Source organism: Micromys minutus, assembly GCF_963924665.1.
Source record: "Micromys minutus genome assembly, chromosome: 2".
Classification (NCBI taxonomy): domain Eukaryota; kingdom Metazoa; phylum Chordata; class Mammalia; order Rodentia; family Muridae; genus Micromys; species Micromys minutus.
The window spans coordinates 1,170,711-1,191,993 of NC_137971.1; the positions used below are offsets into that span (position 1 = coordinate 1,170,711).

Consider the following 21,283-nt stretch of genomic DNA (forward strand, 5'->3'; position numbering starts at 1 on the left):
CGGCGACGCGAGGCGCGGGGCTGCGAGCGGAGGCCCGGACGGCGCGGAGGTGATGTGGGCCCCTGTGCTTCTACGGAAGAAAGGGACCCCCGCAGCGGCGGCGGCCATCCCGCTGGTCCTCTTGAAATCAGCCCTTAGGGACCTCGGGGCAGTCCTGACTCCCAGGCTCACTGAAGTGCCCTTAAGGATGCAGTGATCAGGGTACCGGGCTCTCCCCGCGGGAGGGGCGCTGCCTGCGCTGCTTCTGAACTCTGCGCAGAGAAAAACAAAAAACAAACAAACAAACAAACAAAAACAAAGCCGAAAAAAAAAAACAAACCAAACAAAACCCCCAGAATGATGCTGTCTGAGCAAGCCCAAAAGTGGTTTCCAACCCACGTGCAGGTCACAGTGCTCCAAGCTAAAGATCTGAAGCCAAAAGGCAAAAGTGGCACCAATGACACATACACCATAATTCAGTTGGGCAAAGAGAAGTATTCTACATCTGTTGCAGAGAAAACCCTGGAGCCAGTCTGGAAGGAGGAGGCCTCTTTTGAGCTGCCTGGGTTGCTCATGCAGGGTAATCCGGAGAAATACATTCTTTTTCTTATAGTGATGCACAGGTCCCTGGTGGGACTGGATAAGTTTTTAGGGCAGGTGGCAATCAATCTCAATGACATCTTTGAGGACAAACAAAGAAGGAAAACAGAGTAAGTTACATAATTTATTTTGGATTTTGGGTACTTGAAGATATATGGATTTGCCGTTCTTTTAAGTACTTCTCTTTGCATGACTTTGACGTGAAAATAACCTTTGCTCTTTTTTTTTTTTTTTTTATTTTAATGGAGTGATTAGCGAACTGTTTTGTCCCCCTCAGTTTGTGGTGTGAGGTAAAAGGAGTTCTCAAACAGTGGAATATTTTGCACCGGTTTTTAATACTTTTTATAAGAGGCCTAGAGCATGAGCTGGAAAATCAGCAGATTAAATATATGTGTACCATTAGGTCTATGTTTGTTGAGCACTGGTAAAAGGTAAATTACTAATAAAGACTGTCAAAGGATAAGTTACTAATATTAGAACCCCGTGTTTCAGCATTGGAAACAGTTGGCCTTCATTTTTGCACCACTAGTTTTCAGGGTCAGTACTTCTTGACAGGGAGAAAGTTGTTAAAAGTTTTGGAAGTCTGCACAGACATTTTTCCTTTGAATTTGCAGTATAGTGGAGCTATTGTTTACTGAAGAATCAGTTCAGTAAAGCTGTTGTGTTTAGACGGGATTGACTGGTCTAAGATTGGAGACAGTGATTATAGTCTGGTGATGCAGTGATTTAATGACTTCTTTGATGAAAACATGGCTTTCGAAACGAAACTTTGAAGCCTAAGTTAGATATACTTAATTTAAGAAATCAAAATGCAAATCAACACTAGAATGTTATGTTCTAAGTCGAAACAAGTAGCATGTTTGGAAAGTCAGGTCCTTTACCTGACACACGTGTACATGCGTAGCTTATAACAGGCCTGGAGGGTTATTGAGGTGGCTGGGCTCATCAGAGGACGTCACTTCTCCCAAGTAGCTTTATAAAAAAAGAACAAAACTCAGTCCTGATGGATGTTTACCTACGTACACTTTAGAGCACTATTTTTACGATGACAATTTTAAGTCCATATTAATTTCTTATAAGTATAATCTTTTCTCTGTTGTTTTCCCTTGTAAAACCTGCCAGCAAACTTCATTTAATAGGAATTGTTTTTGTTTTGTTTTGAATAAAGTCTTTATCTGAGATTTAGTGTATGCAAAGTAAAATACAAGAAATGCAAGAAGAAAAAAATAGGTAAATATTCAATGAGGAGTTGGGGAGAAAAAGTTTAAATTGTATATTTAATGATTTTTAAATTTCCTGATATTTAACAAATAGCATGTTCTTTCTTCTGAGGGGTTCTTCATCAGATTTAAAATGAAAAATTAATAATAACCAAATAAGTTGCCCCAAATTGTCACTTTGAAGTGATTTAGTGTATACCATTTAAAGTGTTTCAACTGTGAGCTTCTGAGCATCTACAGTTTCAAATCTCACTGTGCTTTAAACATACTTTTAATATTAATGGTGAAATACTGCAGACCACTCGGATGTAAATTCCCAAATTTAAGTAGGCCCAAGTGTAGATCCAAAGACCCTGAGAACGAAGTAGCCTTTTAAAAATCTTGTTTTATTTCCGTCTTTGGCAGCTTTGCCGTAACTATAAACTAGACCATGAACAATACTCTAACAGTGTATTCTGTCTATAAAATCAAGGACAGCTTTTGGAAGGGAGATGCTTTGAAATGCTATCAACAGGGCTTGTGATGTTACTGCGTACAAAGAGATTTTCAGATGTTATTAAACCCTCACTGCTTTGTGCTGGTGAGTAAATGGGAACTGTGTATTTGATGAGGTATCTTTATTGGTAATATTTCTAGATTTTTAATATATTTAATAGCTTCCTTTTCCAGCCCAGCTGCACATGTGGCACACTAAAAGACAGACTAGAGCCACCAGTGTATTAAAAGAAAGGTATTTAATATTCTGCGCATTGCTAGCCCTTGTCAGCATATCCCCAAGTGCTTTTCTGGAAAAGTGGAATGAGTGATGAAGGCTCCCAGCTGATTGAGACGTCCCACGAAACTGCTGGGTGTGACACTCGTACTTTCTGACAGTGAAAACGACAAGTGTTTACATCTTGTCTTCAAGTGTGTCATGAGAGGCAAAAAGTATTATGCTTAAAACTATCATTTTAACCTATTTTCTACTTTGAATATATGTGTGTGTGTATATATGTATATATTATTTTATTGTTTCTTTTTAAAGGAGAGGGGATGGGGAGGCCCCAAGCCAAATCCTTTGAGCAGAAAGAGAACCTCTGCCTTTGCCCTCTTTAATAGATGTCTGGGTTGGTTCTGGCTTGAGATTTAAGGAAATAACACAGTGTTTAATAATAGAATGGGAAAATCATTGATGCTGTTATGTAATATCCATCGATTTTTAACAACCCAAGTAAGTGATGTTCTTTTCTTTCAGTGCTCTCAAAAGTTAATAATAGAGAATCTAGAGTTAGACGAGACTGGCACATATGTAGATATGTGTGCGTGCGCGTGTGCACGCGCCCTCATGTTCGAGTGCCTGCTTTGCACCTGCCTTCTGGCCTCTAGCCTCCTTATTGCCAGGCTTGTCCCATTTGTGACCACACAACACCGATTGCTTGGGAATCACTCCCACATGTGTGGCAGTGGACATGGACCTGTGCCCGCTGAAAATTGAACAGAAGCCATACACCATTTCAGCCCAGCACTCCAGAGTGGAAAAGAATCGGCATTGATCCAGCTACTCCCAAGTGCTGTGTCTTCATTTGTCCCTTTGAAGCCTGGGAAAACAAACAGGATTTCAGGATTCTTGAAGTTCTCATTAAGATCGGTTTCAAACAGAACAGCTGAAGTTACCTGTCAGGCTACCCTATAAATCAGCTTGTTTATCAGAGTTCTCTTGCAGGAGTTTTAGTTATTATTGTTTTGTTTTTATGGGGGAGGGTAGGAAATTAATATTTTTTTTACACTTGGATTCAAATATATTGTTGCTTTATTCTTTGAAGCTTTCGTAGATGTTTAGAGTTTCTTACTAAAACTAAAATGCTATAAAGCACTTATGTTTGGAGCTGAATCTTGTTGATTTTATGAAGATGGTTTAGAAATAAAAAAGTGAATTTTTAGTGTAAAGCCATCTGTCCTCAAGGAGCTCCCTCCCTCTGTCCCTCCATCCCTCCGCCTCTCTCTCTCTCTCTCTCTCTCTCTCTCTCTCTCTCTCTCTCTCTCTCTATCTCTCTCTCTCCCCCTCTCTCTCCCTCTCTCTCTCTCTCTCCCCCCCCCCCCCGGAAGGAGAGAGGAGTGTGAACATCCCTTTCTACCCTGGTACTTTCTGGTTAAATACAGAGTTCTCTTCTGTGTGGCAGCCATGTGGCTAACCTTATTAACACATGGGCTTCATAAGTAAGGACGAGTTTGTATTTTCCTGCAGATGTTTTTCATCAGCTTTAGATGTTTTCCTCATTGGCTTCCATCTGACTTGGGGAAATGGCTTGTCCTTCTCCTTGTCTCAGTTTCTCCATCACCAAAGTAAGAGTGTTGATATAAATAATTCATGTGTTCTTATTTCAAATACTGAATTTTGACCATACTCACCCCTTCCATTTTGGGGACCATGGATGTATTTTTCTCAAATGGGCTTTTATCAAGTTGTTAGAAACTCTGCATTCACTTTTTTGTTGTTGTTGCTTGTGTGTATGAGTGTGTGTGTGTGCACACATTTGCACAAAGAGCGTTTTCTCATTTTTCATATAGCATGAGATTTTTGAGTATTTCTCTGGTGTTACCCATCAGAAGTGTCTCTCAGGCCAATGAAATGGCTCTGTTTTTCAAAAACCCTAAGTTGATTCTGGGGTCTGTAGCTTTGTGTCATTGGAGGTGTTCTGAGAGTTCATGTTTGTATTGTTTGGTGTTATCACAGTTCATCGCTGTCATTTCTTACTCCTAATCCCGGTGAGATGTTATCATTGTATATTTTTTTTCTTAGTGTAGGATCGTAAAATATGCATTCTCTCATAAAATATTCTATTGTAAGAAAATGCTTGTTAAGGCATTAGTATGATATGTCTTAATTGATTGAATCATTTCAGTTTATCAGGGAAACGTGGCACCATCATAGAGCTGATATAGATTATCCTGTCCTTCTTGTCCTTCTTGTATGCCCATTGTTGGCTTGATGTATAAAACTCCAGCCATCTTTTAACTATCCTGTTGACAAACAACAACAACAAAAAGAAGTGACATAAAATCTGGTCAGAGTTGCTTTGCAGCTAAGATAACTCTGCACTGTACTAGATCTGGATTTAAACAACAACATGTCTCCATAACGGGGCTCAGACCCCATTACTAAATGACATGAAAACATCGTCGCTGCTTCGGGTTTGGGTTGTTTGCCCTATAGAGTGACGGACCACCTGTGACTCCATCAAGTGGAGAATTTCTTGTGTATAAAATACCGTAAGTGACATTAAGACAAGCCCTGCTTCGTATGTAGTTCACTTAAGGATTGGCAGCATGATTCAAGAAGAGCTTGGGAGCTGGTCTGGCTTTGTCTGTAGCATCTTTTCATTTTACAGCCAACAGTGTCACAGGGTTTATTGCTTATCACTTCTTACATTTTATTCGTTTTACATATTTTATTCAAAAAAGGGTTAGATTCATTTTATATAAATATAAGTAATGACACTTACTTTACAAACTATATTCTACCTCATTAATAAAATTAATAATAAAATTCGTTTACTACTTATATAAATTATATTTTGGGATAGGGACTAAGTATTTTATTTAAATGTAATCATTATTTGTCATTTTATGGTACTCAGAAATAATTAGATGTGATGAATTATTTTCAAAGTTTCTGGCTCAGTGTCTTTGAATGTTAAGCATGTCCTAAGGCCATTAGTAACACTTGTCCCATATGAAAATATAATTAGCTATTGTTGATAAGAACTTTTGATGATGATTTTTGAATTATGAGGGGAAAGTTTATCTAAAATGCTTTCCATAGTGCCCAAGACTCACTCCTGTGGTGTGTGTCACTCTGTAGAAACTAGACCATTTGTTTGCTTGGTTTGTTTTCTTTGTAAACCGTGAGTAAAATGAGAAACCTGTAGCTACTGGTTTTCATTGAGTTTGCAGACAGATATGTGGCCACTTTACTTAAGTGTCGCCTGGATACAGCAGTGCTGCCACCATTGTTTGTTACAGCTCCTTTTCTTCTCTTCAAGGTGGTTCAGATTAGAGTCCAAACAAGGAAAAAGAATAAAAAACAGAGGTGAGATAAAGGTCAATATTCAATTCATGAGGAACAACATGACAGCAAGCATGTTTGACTTGTCAATGAAGGACAAGACGAGATCACCTTTTGCAAAATTAAAAGATAAGATGAAAGGGAGGAAAAGCGACGGGGTGTTTTCTGATACATCCTCTGCCATCATTCCAAGCACTCACATGCCTGATGCCAATCCTGAGTTTTCAAGTGGCGAAATGCAGATGAAATCCAAACCAAAAAAGCCTTTTCTTTTGGGTCCTCAGCGGCTGTCTTCTGCCCATTCAATGTCTGATTTAACTGGGTCCCACTTATCTTCTGAGAAGCTGAAGCCCAGCACTGTAGGCCCAACACATCTTCTCAGTCGCCAGATAGACTCCTTTGGAGTCGTTCCAGAAATTGGTAAGTGGTGCCTCATTTCCTTTCTCCTTCCTGTCTTAAGTATTGCAACTTCTAAAGATAGAAAATGAAGAGCAATGTTTCTAAAACCAGTCATTGATTGAGTACCTCCCAACCCTAATTGATACATTCACTGAAGACAAGCTTGCTTGTATCTGTATTTTTGCTGTATGTGGTAGTGAAATGAAGCCTAGTCTTCTTTCAAGGTCTGGCCTCTTTTCTTCTGCTGCCATTTTTCCATTTCAAAAGCTTACAGCAAGAATTGTTTGGCAAAGTGCTTGCCTTGAAAGTGTGAGGACCTGAGTTCCATAGATGCCCCAGATGCACATTCAGAAAGCCAGACAGACGTGGGGGAGGTAGAGGCAGGTGGATCCCCAGGGCTTCCTGGCCAGTTAGCCAAGACCACTTGGCAAATTCCACACCATTGAGACATTCTATCTCAAAAAACAAGATGGGTTGGGTAGTTCCTGAGGAATGCCAGTGCTGGTTGACCTCTGGCCTCCACAAATAACTATGTACACATCAAAAAGGGAAGAAGAAAAAAAAAAAACCAGCAACAACCAAAACTGCAGCATATATTCCATTCCATCCAAGTGTTCCTAGAGGAAACTAAGTTGGATTCTAATGATGGAAAAGTTTAAGACTTTTCAGCATGATCATGAGAGCAGGTCCTTTGGATTGATTTTATACATTTCTCATGTGATGGTTTCTGAGCCAAGGAAGATTGTAATATAATTGTCTAAAAGTATACTATTATTAGCATATCTACTTCATAACATTCCTTACCTAATTTTAAGATTGTTTTGAATATTTTGAGGGTTAATATCTTTAGTTAATTACTCTCATTCTGAAGCAGCAGCAGAGTGTGTCAGATAGTACAATAGCATGTGTCACCTATCACCTACTAATGGGAAAAAATGTTTGTAGGAAGTCTCAAGTCTCCACACAGACGGACACTAAGCTTTGACACTTCTAAACTGAACCAACCTGGCAGCACTGTGGATGAAGGTGAACACTCTTTTGGAAGACAGAGTGACCCATTTACAAATGTGACTGCTTCATTACCCCAGAAATTTGCAACACTGCCAAGGAAGAAGAATCCATTCGAAGAAAGCAGTGAGCCGTGGGACAGCAGCATGAATTTATTTTCCAAATCAGTTGAAGTCAGGAAGGAAAGTAAGAGGGAGAAAAGAGAGAAGGTGAGCCTCTTTGAGAGAGTGACAGGGAAAAGAGAGAGCAGGAGATCTGACAAGCTGAACAATGGAGGCTCTGATAGCCCATGTGACTTGAAATCACCTAGTGCTTTTAGTGAAAACCGGCAGGACTATTTTGAATATGAGTCAACCAACCCGTTTACAGCAAAATTCAGGGCTTCAACTATAATGCCATCTTCAAGGTAAGCTCACCAAGGAGGAACATGTGCTATTTGAGAAACCTTGTACTTGGATGTAATAAGTATTCCTTTTATATTCTTTTTATTTACTTACTTTTACTTTAACAAAGACAATCCATCGTAGATATGAGCATTGTTGTTTTCATGTGTCCTTGGGATTGAGTGTTTTGACCTTAGAAGGGTGAAGGCTTCTTCCTCTCAGCCCTAGTCTGTTCCTTCCTACAGGAGACAGAAACCCACCACAGCTCTTGGTGAAAACAGCATGGTGCTTATTGAGACCTAGTGAGAGTGAATAGGCCATGGGTATGAGTTCAAGCCAGAGATATGTTTCTAGGTACTTCCCAGGGACTAAATCATGGGCTGTTGGGAGTGTCAGCAAGCCAGTAGCATTCAGTGTTGAGTGGTGCTCTTTAGCAAATGCTGAACAACTAATGTCTTAATAGATGATAACTGTCTTTACTAAACAGCTGATCAGGAATAGCTTTTATTCATGAATGTCTTCTGGAATTCAGTACCCTTAGGGGCACTGTCTGTACCCTAACCAGAGCCCTGGATAACAAGTAGCTATAGGCACAGTCAGCTGATGAAAACTGTGAGTTTTGAAGCGCTGGGCCCTTCTGTATGTACTGCTGATTACTTCACAGCTTTAGAGTCAGAGGTTCTGCAATGGGGGTGAACCTCGAGCAAAGATGAAGATGACCTTGAAAGATTTAAGTAATTGTGGAGGAACACAGTAGAGGCTCAGTGTTAGCCACAGAATGTAAGCCTTTCTTCCTGTTGTAATGTGTAACATATAGACCTGAGTGGGAATCCTGGCTGTGGAGTACTGTGACCTCTCGAGACCCTCAGCATCTACATCTTTGAGGCAAAGAAAATAATACAAAGTTTGTAGAATTTAGTGAGGATAAGTAACACATAAAGTACAAAGCCAGGCACCAGAGAGGGAACCAATAGATTTGTTACTTCTTCAGGCTGAGCATCCTTGACTTGAAACCTGATCCACTTTTATATAGAAGTATATATCCATATTAATGCTTTCATCACAGATATAACTCTGAGTTTCAGGTTTGGACTTTTTACATGCAAAGTCAATGCAGATACTCTAAAACTCTAAAGCCAAACTGAAACCCCTTAGCTCCCAGAAGTTCTGGGGAAGGTACAGGTGACCTCTCTCTGTCTTGTTTGATTTACTGTGTATCATTTTCCTTAAAATTGGAGCTTTTTGTTCCGTCTCAGTACACATAGAAGATGAGGCATTAACAGACACTTGGGCATGCCTTTCTCCTTGGCTCTCCTTCATACATGCAAGGCCCACCCTTGAATATCTTCTGTGCTGTTTAAAAGTTTAAAAAAAATACACTTAAAATTTCCAGAGGGAAGTGCTCATTTTCTCTGTTTTCCTTATTATCAGATGGGATTTGCTGTAGGTTTAGGGGGAAAAATCATTCAGTTTTGTTTATAGACTAAGCTTGAGAGAAATAACTTTTTATGTTGTGGTATCAGTAGTTGATTGAGGAGTTCATGTGTTGATGCGCTAACATACAGAGACTTCTTCTTGTTTTCTCTGTTTCACCAACTCTTAGATACAGGCACAAATAGGAGTGTGCCCCTTTCTTTTTGAACATTTGTTTTTCTTTTTGCAGGACATTACTGAAAACAACTCTTCAAGGTAACTTAAAGATTGGCTAAACTAGGTAATTTTAGAGCCAGTGAAAAGCAAGAAAAAATGGGAACTGGTTGTGAAATAATACAGTACAAATAATATGAAAAAAAGAACTGTCCTCAAGCTGTGGGCTTCATGGGATTTAACAGGAAGGAGGCCTTTGCTAGATTTCAGCTTCATTTTGTTCTACTTTAATATTAACACTACTATCAAAAACAGGGTTGTATTATAAATTCTATGATTCCAAGTATATATGAATAATAGGTTTTTAAATATAAGACTTTTTCTTTATGTTTATGGGGCTCCAGGTACAGGGACAGAACATGTATTCCTGGAAGTTTCTGTGTCACAAGTCACAAATCATATTTTTGGTAAATTAGAACATTTGTAGTTAATGGGTGGCTCCAGTTAAAGTTCAAAACAGTGGAATATAGACGGCTGAGTAAAAAGGCTGCAGCCCTAGTTTCCAGCCAGCAGTTTTAGCGTGGGTGGAACTTGAGAGGATATGGCCAGGATAGTGTCTAGAGTTTCTCTCCTAGTGTCATCTTCAGCCAGATCAAGTAGCATCCAGACCAGGGTTTTTTGAAGCCATAGATCATATACTGTGAATTATTTTTCCAGTAGATAAGTAAAAGCTACGTAGAGAGCTCCTGGACTCTTGTAACCCATGGTTTTGAGACCACTGAGTCAACTTAAAGCCCGTCCATTGTCAAGAAGCAGATATGTGAACTGGCATGCCCGTGATTGCAGGAGCACAGGAACTGTCTGTCCTCTGACTAAGCATGTCACTAGAACTGGAGAATTTTCTTTATGTTCCTCCATCTTCAGTCACTAAGAACATACTTTTTAGAAGTTAAAGGTTTTTAATGTTCGTATATGTAGCATCTGCCCAAGGAAAAGCCACATTGAAAACTAAATACACTTTATTTTCCATCTTGGAGTCATTCCTATAGCCTTGTGGGAAACTGATGAAATCAGTCAAGCTGCCTGCTTCAGCAGTATGCAGGGCTCCTTTCTGAAGGTCACTCTAACAGTGTTCTTCCTGGTGACCTGCTCTGCTTTCCTGAAGCCTTTCCCATTCTGCTAGAGAGTAGTGGCTTCCCAAGCTCAGAGTGCTTTCTGATGCAGTCTAGTTTTCTGAAGGAGTATGCATTGTGCCCTTTCCCCCCACTGTCATGAGTAATTCCATTCATCTTTTCACCTTAGTCCCCTGTATGCTTTTTGAGAGACAGTCCACATTAGAGATTTTGCACATAAACATGATAACAGTCTTCTCATTGTGCCTGTCTCCTGCTTTAGCCTAGTGTTAATAATGAAGATCTTCCTCGTACACTGAATATAGATTCAAGAAGGTTGCTATGTACTTTTTTATTTTAAAATCTAATAAAGTGAGCCAGTGAATCAATATGCACTGGTTAGCCACCACTCAGGACTGTGGCAGCCTAGGCAACTTTTGAGATCCTGTTTCATAATTTAAAATGTTAAATAAATGATCAAGGATGTACTTCATTGGTAAGAGTACTTATCTAGTGTGTGCAAGTTTCTAGTACTGATTTTAAAAGCTGAGCTTTACACTAATATTTAGGACTTTTGGCATAAGCAGTCATTCCTAGTGTCTGTACGGTAGGTAGGCTAGGTTATCAGCTGCAGTAACTACAGATCTCAGGGGCTTTGTACTGGACCTTATGGATGGCAATGGAGTAAATAGGTGGAGCCAGGCCTTCTTCCTCGTGTACTGGCCATATTGCTGTTTCAAACAGGGTGGGGTGAGGATCGTCCATCATTGTGTGCTGTCATGTGCCAGGGCTGAAATCATCAGTCGGCATATGTCTCATTGGCCAGACTTCAGTCAGGTCTCATCCTTACTGCAAACTGTTAATAATTTGGGTTTAGGGGTGGGTGGGTAGGGGAGCACTCTGATAGAGGTGGGGTGGGTGAGATTGGGAGGTTCTGGAGGGGAAGTTGAGAAAGCAGATAACATTTGAAATGTAGATTAAAAATATCCAATTAAAAATCAAAAAGAATTTGGGTTTAGCTGTGTGCCCAGAAGGGCACTCTCTGAGTTGGTTTAGTTTACTATGCATTGTGTAAGTGAAAGACATTAGTCCAGTGTTTCCTGAGATTCTAGATGCCATGTCTCACTGCTCCTGAGCATGTAACTATAGTTGGAACTCATGTTCTTAGGAAAATGTCAGATGATATTGTTCATGCTTCAGAATTGTTATTCTTGCCTTTTGTTGACAAAAGTCATAGGGAATTATTGACACATTTTTTGTTTGTTTATCAACAGACTCAAGTAGTAATTTGTGTTGTGTCTTCTTTATTATAAAGCAGTATCTTTCTGTACTGGACATGCCTTCAGGGTTAGAATTTTTAAAACAGGTTATTTAGAATCGAGTGGGATTGGGCAGGCATACTCACCAGGACAGTGCTGTTCAGATGGGAATCTTACTGAGTATCACAGGATGGGCTGGATTTGAGCTCCTGTCTTTTCAGTGTTCCAAGCACTGGGATTATACCTGATCACTTTTAGAGCCACCATTTTGTTGTGTCTTCTGCAGTAAAGGATGGAACCGTTGTGGCTTAGTACAGAGCTGGTGGGAGCTGCACAGCACATGGGCTTCCTTCTCTGCTCTTCCGCTTTCTCCCCTTGCCTCTTCCTCCACGCCTAGACAAGGGATTGGCCAAAGAGGCCATATGGCTTTTTGACTGTTTCTGGAGAAGACATTTCAATGGAATACCACCATTCTCATCTTCATGTGGCTATTTGGTGCTAGAACATGCTAGAATATGTTGAATAGTGTCAGCAACCTAAGACCTATAGAGCCAATATTTATTCTTCAATTTTTTTTACCCCCTCCATGTTCTTCCCATACCCTCAAACTCAAGATTCTCTTGCCACATCCTTATCCTCTTCATTGTCAGGTTACAGGTACACACTACCACACCAGACTTGACGTTTTCTAGAAATAGTGTGCTCACCTTCGTAGTAGCTGGGTGTAGATCAGCCTGGCTCTCAGAAGAGCAAGAAACCTGAAACACCAGTAGGAAAAGGTAGATGCTTCTAGAACTAAGTGGCTAAGGTGTCCCATGCAGTCACATTTAACATTTATTTTGCTGAGTGAGTAGTGGGTTAAAATGCTTTTTGTTCTGTTGAAAAAAGCTCCAGTCAGAAATGCATATGAAGTGTGGGTCCAGACAGCAGCTGTGAGTTGAACATATAAATGCTAAGGTTTGTCCTGCTTTAGCCTTTCCTTCTATCCAGCTTTTCATTCTGCTGAGCCTCCCTACTCATCTTGGGAAGTTCACCTCTTTATGAGTTTCTGTGCCTCTACCCAGCATGCTGTAAACCATGTGCCTTCTTCCTTCCCTGGGCTCAGGCAGGAAGAAGTGCCAGAATGCCAAAGACTCATGCTCTCAAAACCTTTGGATTTGATCTGACAGAGAAGTTGGAATTGCCATCAGATGCTTGTGTCTAGTTGGTCATTATTGGTTCCTATGTCGTTTTGTTTCTAAGCTGTGGTTTGTTGGACCGCCCTTCATAGCAAATATGAATCTTTTCATCAGCATGCCTTGAAGAAAATCAGTGTTTTCAAAACTCCCCATTTGATGACCTGTTGGGTTTAAAACTTACTGATCTAAATTGTATTCCTGCAGTCATATATAGTCATGTTTTAACAACTGGGGATTGGAGTTAAACTGATAAACTCAGATTTGAGTGGACCCTACCTAAGATAGCAGGGAAGTCAGCTTAGCTGAAGCAGACTCTCAGACAGTAGAAGATGGGTTCCCTGTTGGAGTGTGTAGGCAGCACCTGAGCTGTAGTGGTTGCTAAGGACAAGGCTGAGCTGTGATTGGTGTTTGTAGTGTGGGTGAATTGTTGGTCAGGACACAGATGAAAGCTGGCATCAGTTGTGATGAGTGACTCAAAATGCATGCTTAGTCCATTGAAACAATGGTACGCGTACACTGTGATGTGTGTTTTCCTAAGGGGTCTAGAAAGTAACACCTTTATTCAGTTATGGGAATTTCTTAGCCACATGAAGAAAGTGAATGGCTGTCTTGCTTAAAAGTCAAAATAAACCAACAAAAGACCCGACTCTTCTTACATCCTAGGCAGGTGTTCTATCACAGAGCTGTGTCCTCAGCCCTCTTTTTCCTTTTCATTGTGAGACAGAGGAGTCTCACTGGGTTGCAGGGTGAGCCTGCAGGCCAGACTGACCTTGAATTTATGGACCTGTACCACCAGGATAGTACCTTGAGCTTTTAAAAACATTTATAATAAAACCCCCTTCATGTGAAGAGCTAATGAAGTCAAAGTGCAAGAAATAATTCAGGGCATTTTGTGTTTGTCTTGGAAACAGTGACTGGCACAGAAAACATGTTTTTCTTCCTTTCTGCTTTATTGCAGCTCTGAGCTCTAGGCAGCCCTTGCTTAGTTGCTGTTAAAGTTGGTAGTGAGCTTTATGTTTTATTCCTGGGATCTTTCATTTTACTAGGTCAGATATTTCCCATGTATTTGGTTGTCAAAGATCCTTCCTACCCTTTCTAGTCCTGTGTCTTTCTTGCTTTCCTGTGATCTTTCTAGCCAATAAGCACAGACTAGATTTTTTTTTAGGATAGTATAGAAATATTATCTAAGATGAAGACATATTTATCACTAATATTTTTAAGTTCCACTTGACATTATACTTTACCTTTTGAGATCAGGTAGCTCTCCATTCCTCCTTCCCTTCTCTCCCCACCTCATAACTGGTCACTTCCTGTTGGTGATTGGGTCGCATCATTATTAGAACTACCAAAAATTAGTTATCCAGAATGTGTGTCTAATTCACACAGTGCAAGAATCACCATAAACTCTTGCATGTAGCCATTATCAGCAAGCTATAATATGCCCATAAAAGGACTGTTAACATAAGGTCACATATATTTTATTTGAGAAAAAGTAAACAGTTATCCTAAGGAAAATTAATCTTATTTCTAGTTGCTATATCTTCCTTTACAATGTCTTTTATATGTGTTTGCATCTGTGTGTGTGTGTGTGTGTGTGTGTGTGTGTATGTGTGAGTGAGAGGGAGGGAGAGAGGGAGGGAGGGAGAGACAGAGAGAGGGAAGGAAAGAGAGAAAGAGAGAGAGAGAGAGGGAGAGAGACAGACAGAGACAGAGACACAGAGAGAGACAGAGAGAGAGCGAGAGAGAGGGCAGTCCTTAGCATTGTAAACCCTACTGTGCATAAGGTCTGTCTTGGTAGACATATTTAGCATTTGTCATGTATGTCTAAAGATGGCTTGCTGTTAGCCATTGATCCCTCAAAATCCCTCTATCACTTATGTAGCTGAAACCCTGCAGCCTCATTGATGAGACTAAGGATATAAACTTTTAGAGCCCTTAATCCATTAGTGGCCCGGGATTTATAGGAGTTCCCACGTGATAGTGATTGGAAGGGAGAGGTGTGGGTGTGGTTAGTTCCCACAGCACTGACTAGAACTTGTGTGTGACTCCCCAGAGATGACTTGAAACTTCTCTATCCTTAGCCATCCATAGACTCGTTGACTCCTTATATGGTCTCTTTAATTGGTGCATCTCCCATCGGGTTAATTTGCAGATACCAACCATGCCATTCCTTGCTAACTCTCTAATGCAAATTGATATTTATGGTTTTAAAATTGAAAACAAACCAAAAAAAAAAAAAAAAAAGCTCTGTAATAAAAAGACAAACTTTGCTAAGTTTTTCCTTTTTTTTTTTTTTTTTTTTTTTTTGTTTGTTGGGTTTTTTTTTTTTTTTTTTTTTTTTTTTTTTTTTTTGGTAAGATGCGAGATTAATATACAAAGAGATTATGTATGAGAAGAAAGGAAGAAACATACCACAAACCCACAAAACTACTGTAGGCTAATAAACTGATGTGAAAATTTCTCAATTTACAGCACTTGACAGGTGCTAAAAGAAAAGCATCTTTAATTTTAATGTGTTGTTAGGACCTCTTTAGAGAGACTGTACAAGTCATTAACAAGGTCCTCTGAGACAGGAGACGGGTAATTAACAAGACCTATGGAGATATAGTTTAGGTAATTAACGAGCTCTTAGGCACTGGACACAGGATAGCATGTGGTGAGTCTGATAGTTACAGAGAGCAGGTCGTTACGATATGACCAGATGCAAGATAGAGCCTATAAGTCTTCTGGAGCTTTCCAACAGGGAAGTAGGACGGTTTGATTCCAATGATCCCAACATGCTAACTTTTATAAATCAGCACCTAAGCTTCTGGGTTTAAGGTAATATTTGAGAGAATTATTTGTTTGTAAACAGGAAGTAGAGAGCTTACGGATGTAGGTGGATGATGTTTGCTGATGTGGGTTCTGAGCTGTGTAGTTAGAATGAAATTCCTCAGGACAGACTATGTACGCCTCTGTACTTTAAACACCTGGTGCAGCATGCTTTCCATTTGTGGCCTCTTGTCTAAAAACGCCTATTCTAGATCGTCTTGCTCCTCTGATGACTTTAAAATGCCAGGCTTTTGGCCACAGAGAAGACTGTATTGGGGACGTCCTAGCCAGGGTTTCTTATTCAGCTCTCTGCTACCTTCACGTTTAAGAGTTGCTATTCCTAGTTGCAAACACTTAGTCTGGTTATTTCCTATGTAATTTGATGTTTCTGTCTGTAGTTTTGAATCAGAAAACTGCCAGTCAAGCATTTTCTTACAGATGTGTTGTTTTCTGGAAGGTATGTCCTAACTAGTGGCCACAGGACACATAGGCTAAGGGCGGCAGTGAGTGTGGCCTGACTCAAAGCTGTAAAGGTAAAAGCTCTGGAGCTGTTTCTAACAGACTGTGTGGTTCCTAAGCATGGCCATTGAGGACGACTTGGTGTCCTCGTGTGAAAAGCCTGAATGTACCCGCAAAGGTTAAAGTCTAATGAGTTTCTAACACTGCATGGCCTGTCTCAGTCCAGCTTCTGTAGGCCATCAAGACGAATATGTGTCTATTTCATTCTGGAATCATTATTTTCAACATTTCTTTTAAGTATTTTCTATATGAGGTGTTTTAGGTGAGACTATGTCCCATCAGTTAAGATACTTGAATACTTTTTGTTGATGACATTATTTGGGGAAGTTCAGGTGGTGAAGTCTTATTGGAGTAAGTATGTAACCAGGGGCAGCATTTGAAAGCTTAAAGCCTCACCTACTCTATTTCACATTCTCTGCTTTGTGCTAGTGGTTTGATTGTGAGCTTATAGCTTCCCACTGCTGCTGCTGCTGCTGCTATGTGACTTGCTGTCTGCCTGCATAAGGTCAAAGTGCTTGGGCTTACAGAGCACTTTAAGTTGTGTTGTGGTATGACATGTCTTTGATAGCTTGTATTACAGTCCAGGGCTTTTCTTTAACTTTGAAATGAATGTGGTAAGGGTCAGGAAAGATGGCTCATAGTTAGGAGCACTGGCTGCTCTTAGAGAGGAAGAATTCTTTAGAGAAAGTTGCTGTATGAACAAGTACAGCCAGTTAGCTGGGGTATAGCTCCATGGTAGAATATTTGACTATTCTGTGGGAAGTGCTGGGACTCATTCCCTAGCATGATGCAAAAACATTAGAAGGCTAAGTTTTTTGTCCTATGCCTGTAACTCCTGAGACAGGAGGCTAACCCACACTATAGTCTAGAGCTAACATGGAGTGCCTGTGGGAGAAAATGGGGAGGGGATGACTGAGGCTGGAGATGAATAGTTAGTTGTAGCTAGGATAACCAGTTTTGCTTTGATGCTGTTTGTGTGATGGTGAGGGTGGGGAAAAGGGAGCACCTTTTGAGAAACACTTCTGTGTATTCTCCAGCCTTTGAGTGAGACAGTGGCCAAGAACTAGAAAAAGGCAAAAAGGAATAAGTCTAATGACATCTCCTAAGTGTGTGTGCATATATGAGGAAGCCAAAGTCATGGTGTGTCTGTGTGTCTGTGTGTCTGTGTGTCTGTGTGTCTGTGTGTGTCTGTGCGTGCACGCACTGAAGGTCAACAATGGGTATCTTCTTCAATCTCTCTTCACTTTTTATTTTTAAGACAAGACCTCACTCTGAACTTAGAGCTTACCAATTTGGCAAGACGACTTGCCATCCAGCCCTGGAGTCTCTGTGCATAGTGCTGGGGTCACAGGTGCACATGCTGGGATGTTTTCATCTTCTGTGGTGTGCTGGGGATCAGAACTCAGGCCCTTATGCTTACAGGGCAAGAACTTTACCACCTGAACTGTTTCCCCGGGCCAGAATGCCTCTTAAATTTGATAAGATACGGTGTTTTTTTTTGGAAACTGTTTTCTTTTGTAGAACAGTGTTAGATTAGTGGTTTCTGAATCAGATTTCATGTGTTAGACTTCTTGATGGAGAGGTTTGAGGTTTTAGGGTTTTTGTTATTGTTTTTAATCATGAGATGGTGGGTGTTTCCTTGTCTGTTTAAGGTTTTGTTTTTAAGAATAGGGTCTATGTGTTTTTAATCAAATCTAGCATGCTAATATGAACACAGTAGCAGTTCTTACAAGTTTATTTTCCAATACCTGAGTACTCTGGCTTTCTTGAACATAGAATGCAAACTTCAGTAACTAAAGATTTGTGCATTTAAAGTGCTTTCATCTTATCATTATAATGACTATACACATAGAAATGTTGTTCTGGCTCTTCCAGATAGATGTTGCCCTTCTTAAACTCCTGTGAGTCTGTCATTGTGGAAATAACCTTGCTTTGATTCAGGGTTATACTTGATTTTTCAGTGAAGGGTTTCACAATGTACTATGAACAGAATATTTTAAGGGGAATATGGGATAAGTACAAGTTCAGAGTTATGATTCAGGTTTGGGTTTGCATCTTTAGTAAAAAGCTGTTGGGCCTTGTACATTTTCCTTTCACTGTCAAATAGGATAACCTAGTTGTACAAGATTAACATAGTACATAAAGTACTGAGGATGGTGCTGGACTCATCACCCAGAAATGGCCACTCTCCCTATGAGTTCAATTCACAGATCTATAGAACATTTAACAGAGGTGCTAACTGAATTAGATAGAGGTACTCCTAGTAGAATATACTCCCTGCTTGACAGAAATATTAGAGTTGATTAAAGAAGGCAGCTTCAGCTGCGATAATAATAAGAATAAAGGATGTCTATTGAGAATTCCCAACATTCCAGAGCCCTCTGGAAAGAGCCCCTGCCTTAGAAAACCCATGGCAGCACAGTATGTCTCGTCAACTCAGGTCTGCTCACCGTTTCAGGAGTGGGACAGAAATTACTCGTTTTATGTTATGCCATTGTTGTGTTTTTAGAATTTACAAACATTTCTTTTTGAACAGAAAAAATATCAAATGAGAAATTAAATGTGAAATATGCTTCTTTTATGGGTGTTTTACAGGATCAGCCAAGTCTTAAATGTCATCCCCCATGGGCCTGCTTTAGACAGTACCACAGGGTAGAGTTCCAAAAGGTGCTTTTATTCAGACTTAGTGGTGAAGATTCTTGCCCTCACTTGGTTATGATGGTTTTCTCTTCATTGCTGTTTGATATTTGAAACCTATCAAAAAAAGCTACATAAAAGGCAGAGTCTGTCTTCAAGGCAGGTGGATTCAAATTTGGAATTATCCTAATAACTTATGGTGCAGTTGGGAAGTGCTATTGGAAATAAAAACTAAAGGTTAGAGGAGGCCTAGTCTGTACATGTGAAATCCTCGCATTTGAGAGACAGAAGCAAGACGATCATGAGCTTGAGGCCAGTTGGGGCAACATAACAAGACCTTGTGTCCAATCAACAACAGAAAATGAAGAAGTTTAAATGAGCAGAGTTAGTCAGTCTGGGAAAATAACGGAAAGGAGGATTTAACAGCCTCAAAGGATGGGTGTATGAAAAAGGATAGAGAAAGGGTGTTGATGAGGGGAAAAAACTCATTAAAGGTCTCCAGGGCCTGATGTGTCTAAAGCTATCACAGGTCAGATGTGGGATGGGCCTGGCTTACGGGGAACTTGCTATGTCATAGTTTGATTTTAGCACCTAGTTCTCTAGAGAGTTAAGTATTCTTCAGGACAGGAGTGAAGTGCACAAATCCCATTTGGAAAATTGCTATCCTGGCCTTAGTAGGAAGACACGGGAACACAAAAGATACCAGTGAGGCCACACTTTAAGTGAAATATTAGATTCTGGGAAAACAAAAAAACAGAACAAAAAAGTATCATGTGGTGTAGAGTAATTTTCAATATAAAACTTACAGAAACCCAAAAGTGTCAAAGTTATTGTAGCATAAGAAGCTTAAATGTTAGCATTAGTTAGTTATAGCAGCTGTCTTTTGATGTTAGCATTGGTTAGTGGCTGTTGTTAGACTCTTGGGAACCAATGTTTTTACTGTTTTCTAAATGAAGAAACATTTAGAAAAAGCTGAGCAGGGGCTGGAAACTAGCTCAGTATATAAGAGCACTAGTTGCACTTTCAGAGGACTCAGGTTCAATTCCCAGCAACCACATAGTAGCTCACAACCCTCTGTAATCCATGTGATTTAATACCCTCGCACAGACAGACATGCAGGCAAAACACCAGTGCACATAAAATAAAAGCAGAATTAAAAACTGAGCAGGATAGAGTAGTGTGCGGTCTGTAGCGAGGGTGCTCATATGTCTGTGGGGCAAAGAGTGCCTTTTTATATGAAACTATATTCTTTTCAGACAGACATGAAATTCTATAACCCACTGAGGCAAACTTGGTCACTGTGTGCACCTTGGGTTTCTTTTTCCCCCCAGCCTGGGAGCTTAGCTGTAGAACTCTCTTATTGTTCCCACGGCTGTGGTTCTGCAGTTAGCAGAGGAGCCTCTTGTTTTTGTCACCAAGAAAGGGGCTCTGAGAATTCACCACTATGAACAACCCTTTCTCCAAGGTTTTGCAGAGATGGCTGGACCCTTGAGTGCTCGTGGGCCAGCATCTTCCTTGCAGGCTGTTCTTGAACACCAGAAGCCTTCCTAGAAACCAGAGGCCATCACAGCTTCTCTCAGATGGGGCTTGTCTTGGCCACGTCTAAAATTGTGTCTTGGCAAACAGTAGTGTGGAATCCGCTGGCCTTTTTTAACCTGGTTTCATTACTCTTTCTAATTTATTGTTTTACTTCTGAATGCAAAAGGACTACCTTCCCTCCCTTGGCCACCACTAATCATGGGTGTGCGACCCTAGAAGTCTAGGCCATGGTTTCCTCAGAGCAGTCACAGAGATAAGCACTGCCTTTTCCCAGTGACAGAAGAGCCTTCTTACATCAAGAGAGGCATGATAGAATTACAGAGTAAACTGCCTGAATTTTCAAGTTCATCTTGACATGTCAGGGAAGTTGTGTGTGTGTTGCTGGATTTATTCTTCTCGTGTATTAAGGATACTTAAGAGAAAACTGTTTGAGAGGCTTAGCTTTAAAGGAGTGGGATTTGGCATCCACTGGGCTTATATATGGAAATCAGTGAATTGTTGGACTGTCTTTAAAATAACTTGTGTTACTTTTCTTCTGCAGGAAAAAGTAATTAGTTAATAAACTTGATTGAATATTAAGTCTCAGAGCATGCCTTTTTTGGTAGATATCCATAAGTCCTAGTGTTCTAGCCCTTTCTTCACCAGAGCTAATATTCATTATAGAAAAACTGCAAGTCTAAATTTACTGTCCATGACCTTTGCTGTCACTGACCATGGGTTTTAATTGTCTTGCCTCTGAGATCTCCTAAAAGATACCCCATGGGAATATTAATAAGCAAATTGCTGCTAATCCCCACAGACACCTGAGTGTTTAGTGTGCCCAGTCCCAGGGGAGAGCATGTGGTACCTTGGGCTGCTATGTCATTAATCTGACTTAGTCCTTTGTTACTTGCTTTGTTCATATAAAGAAAAAAAGAAAGAATGGACGCAAGCAAGCAAACAAGCTATTACGTCTCGTCTTTTCAGGTTTATTTGCCTGTGTAACAAGCATAATTATAATTGAATTG

The 21,283-nt window shown here is 40.2% G+C and overlaps 1 protein-coding gene across 2 annotated transcripts in view; it reads left to right on the top strand.

Moving 5' to 3' along the window:
* Positions 1-330: 330 nt before the first annotated feature.
* The window catches only part of RAB11FIP2 (RAB11 family interacting protein 2), a 34,708-nt gene continuing 13,755 nt past the window's right edge, over positions 331-21,283 (top strand). The window contains exons 1-4 of one of the 2 annotated variants that reach the window (XM_080912021.1): positions 331-689; positions 5,822-6,264; positions 7,189-7,657; positions 9,298-9,323. In XM_080912021.1, coding sequence (XP_080768147.1) covers positions 337-689; positions 5,822-6,264; positions 7,189-7,657; positions 9,298-9,323 — 1,291 coding nt within the window. In that variant the 5' untranslated portion in view covers positions 331-336. The remainder of the gene's footprint in view (positions 690-5,821; positions 6,265-7,188; positions 7,658-9,297; positions 9,324-21,283) is intronic. The other variant, XM_080912020.1, reaches the window with a different exon arrangement.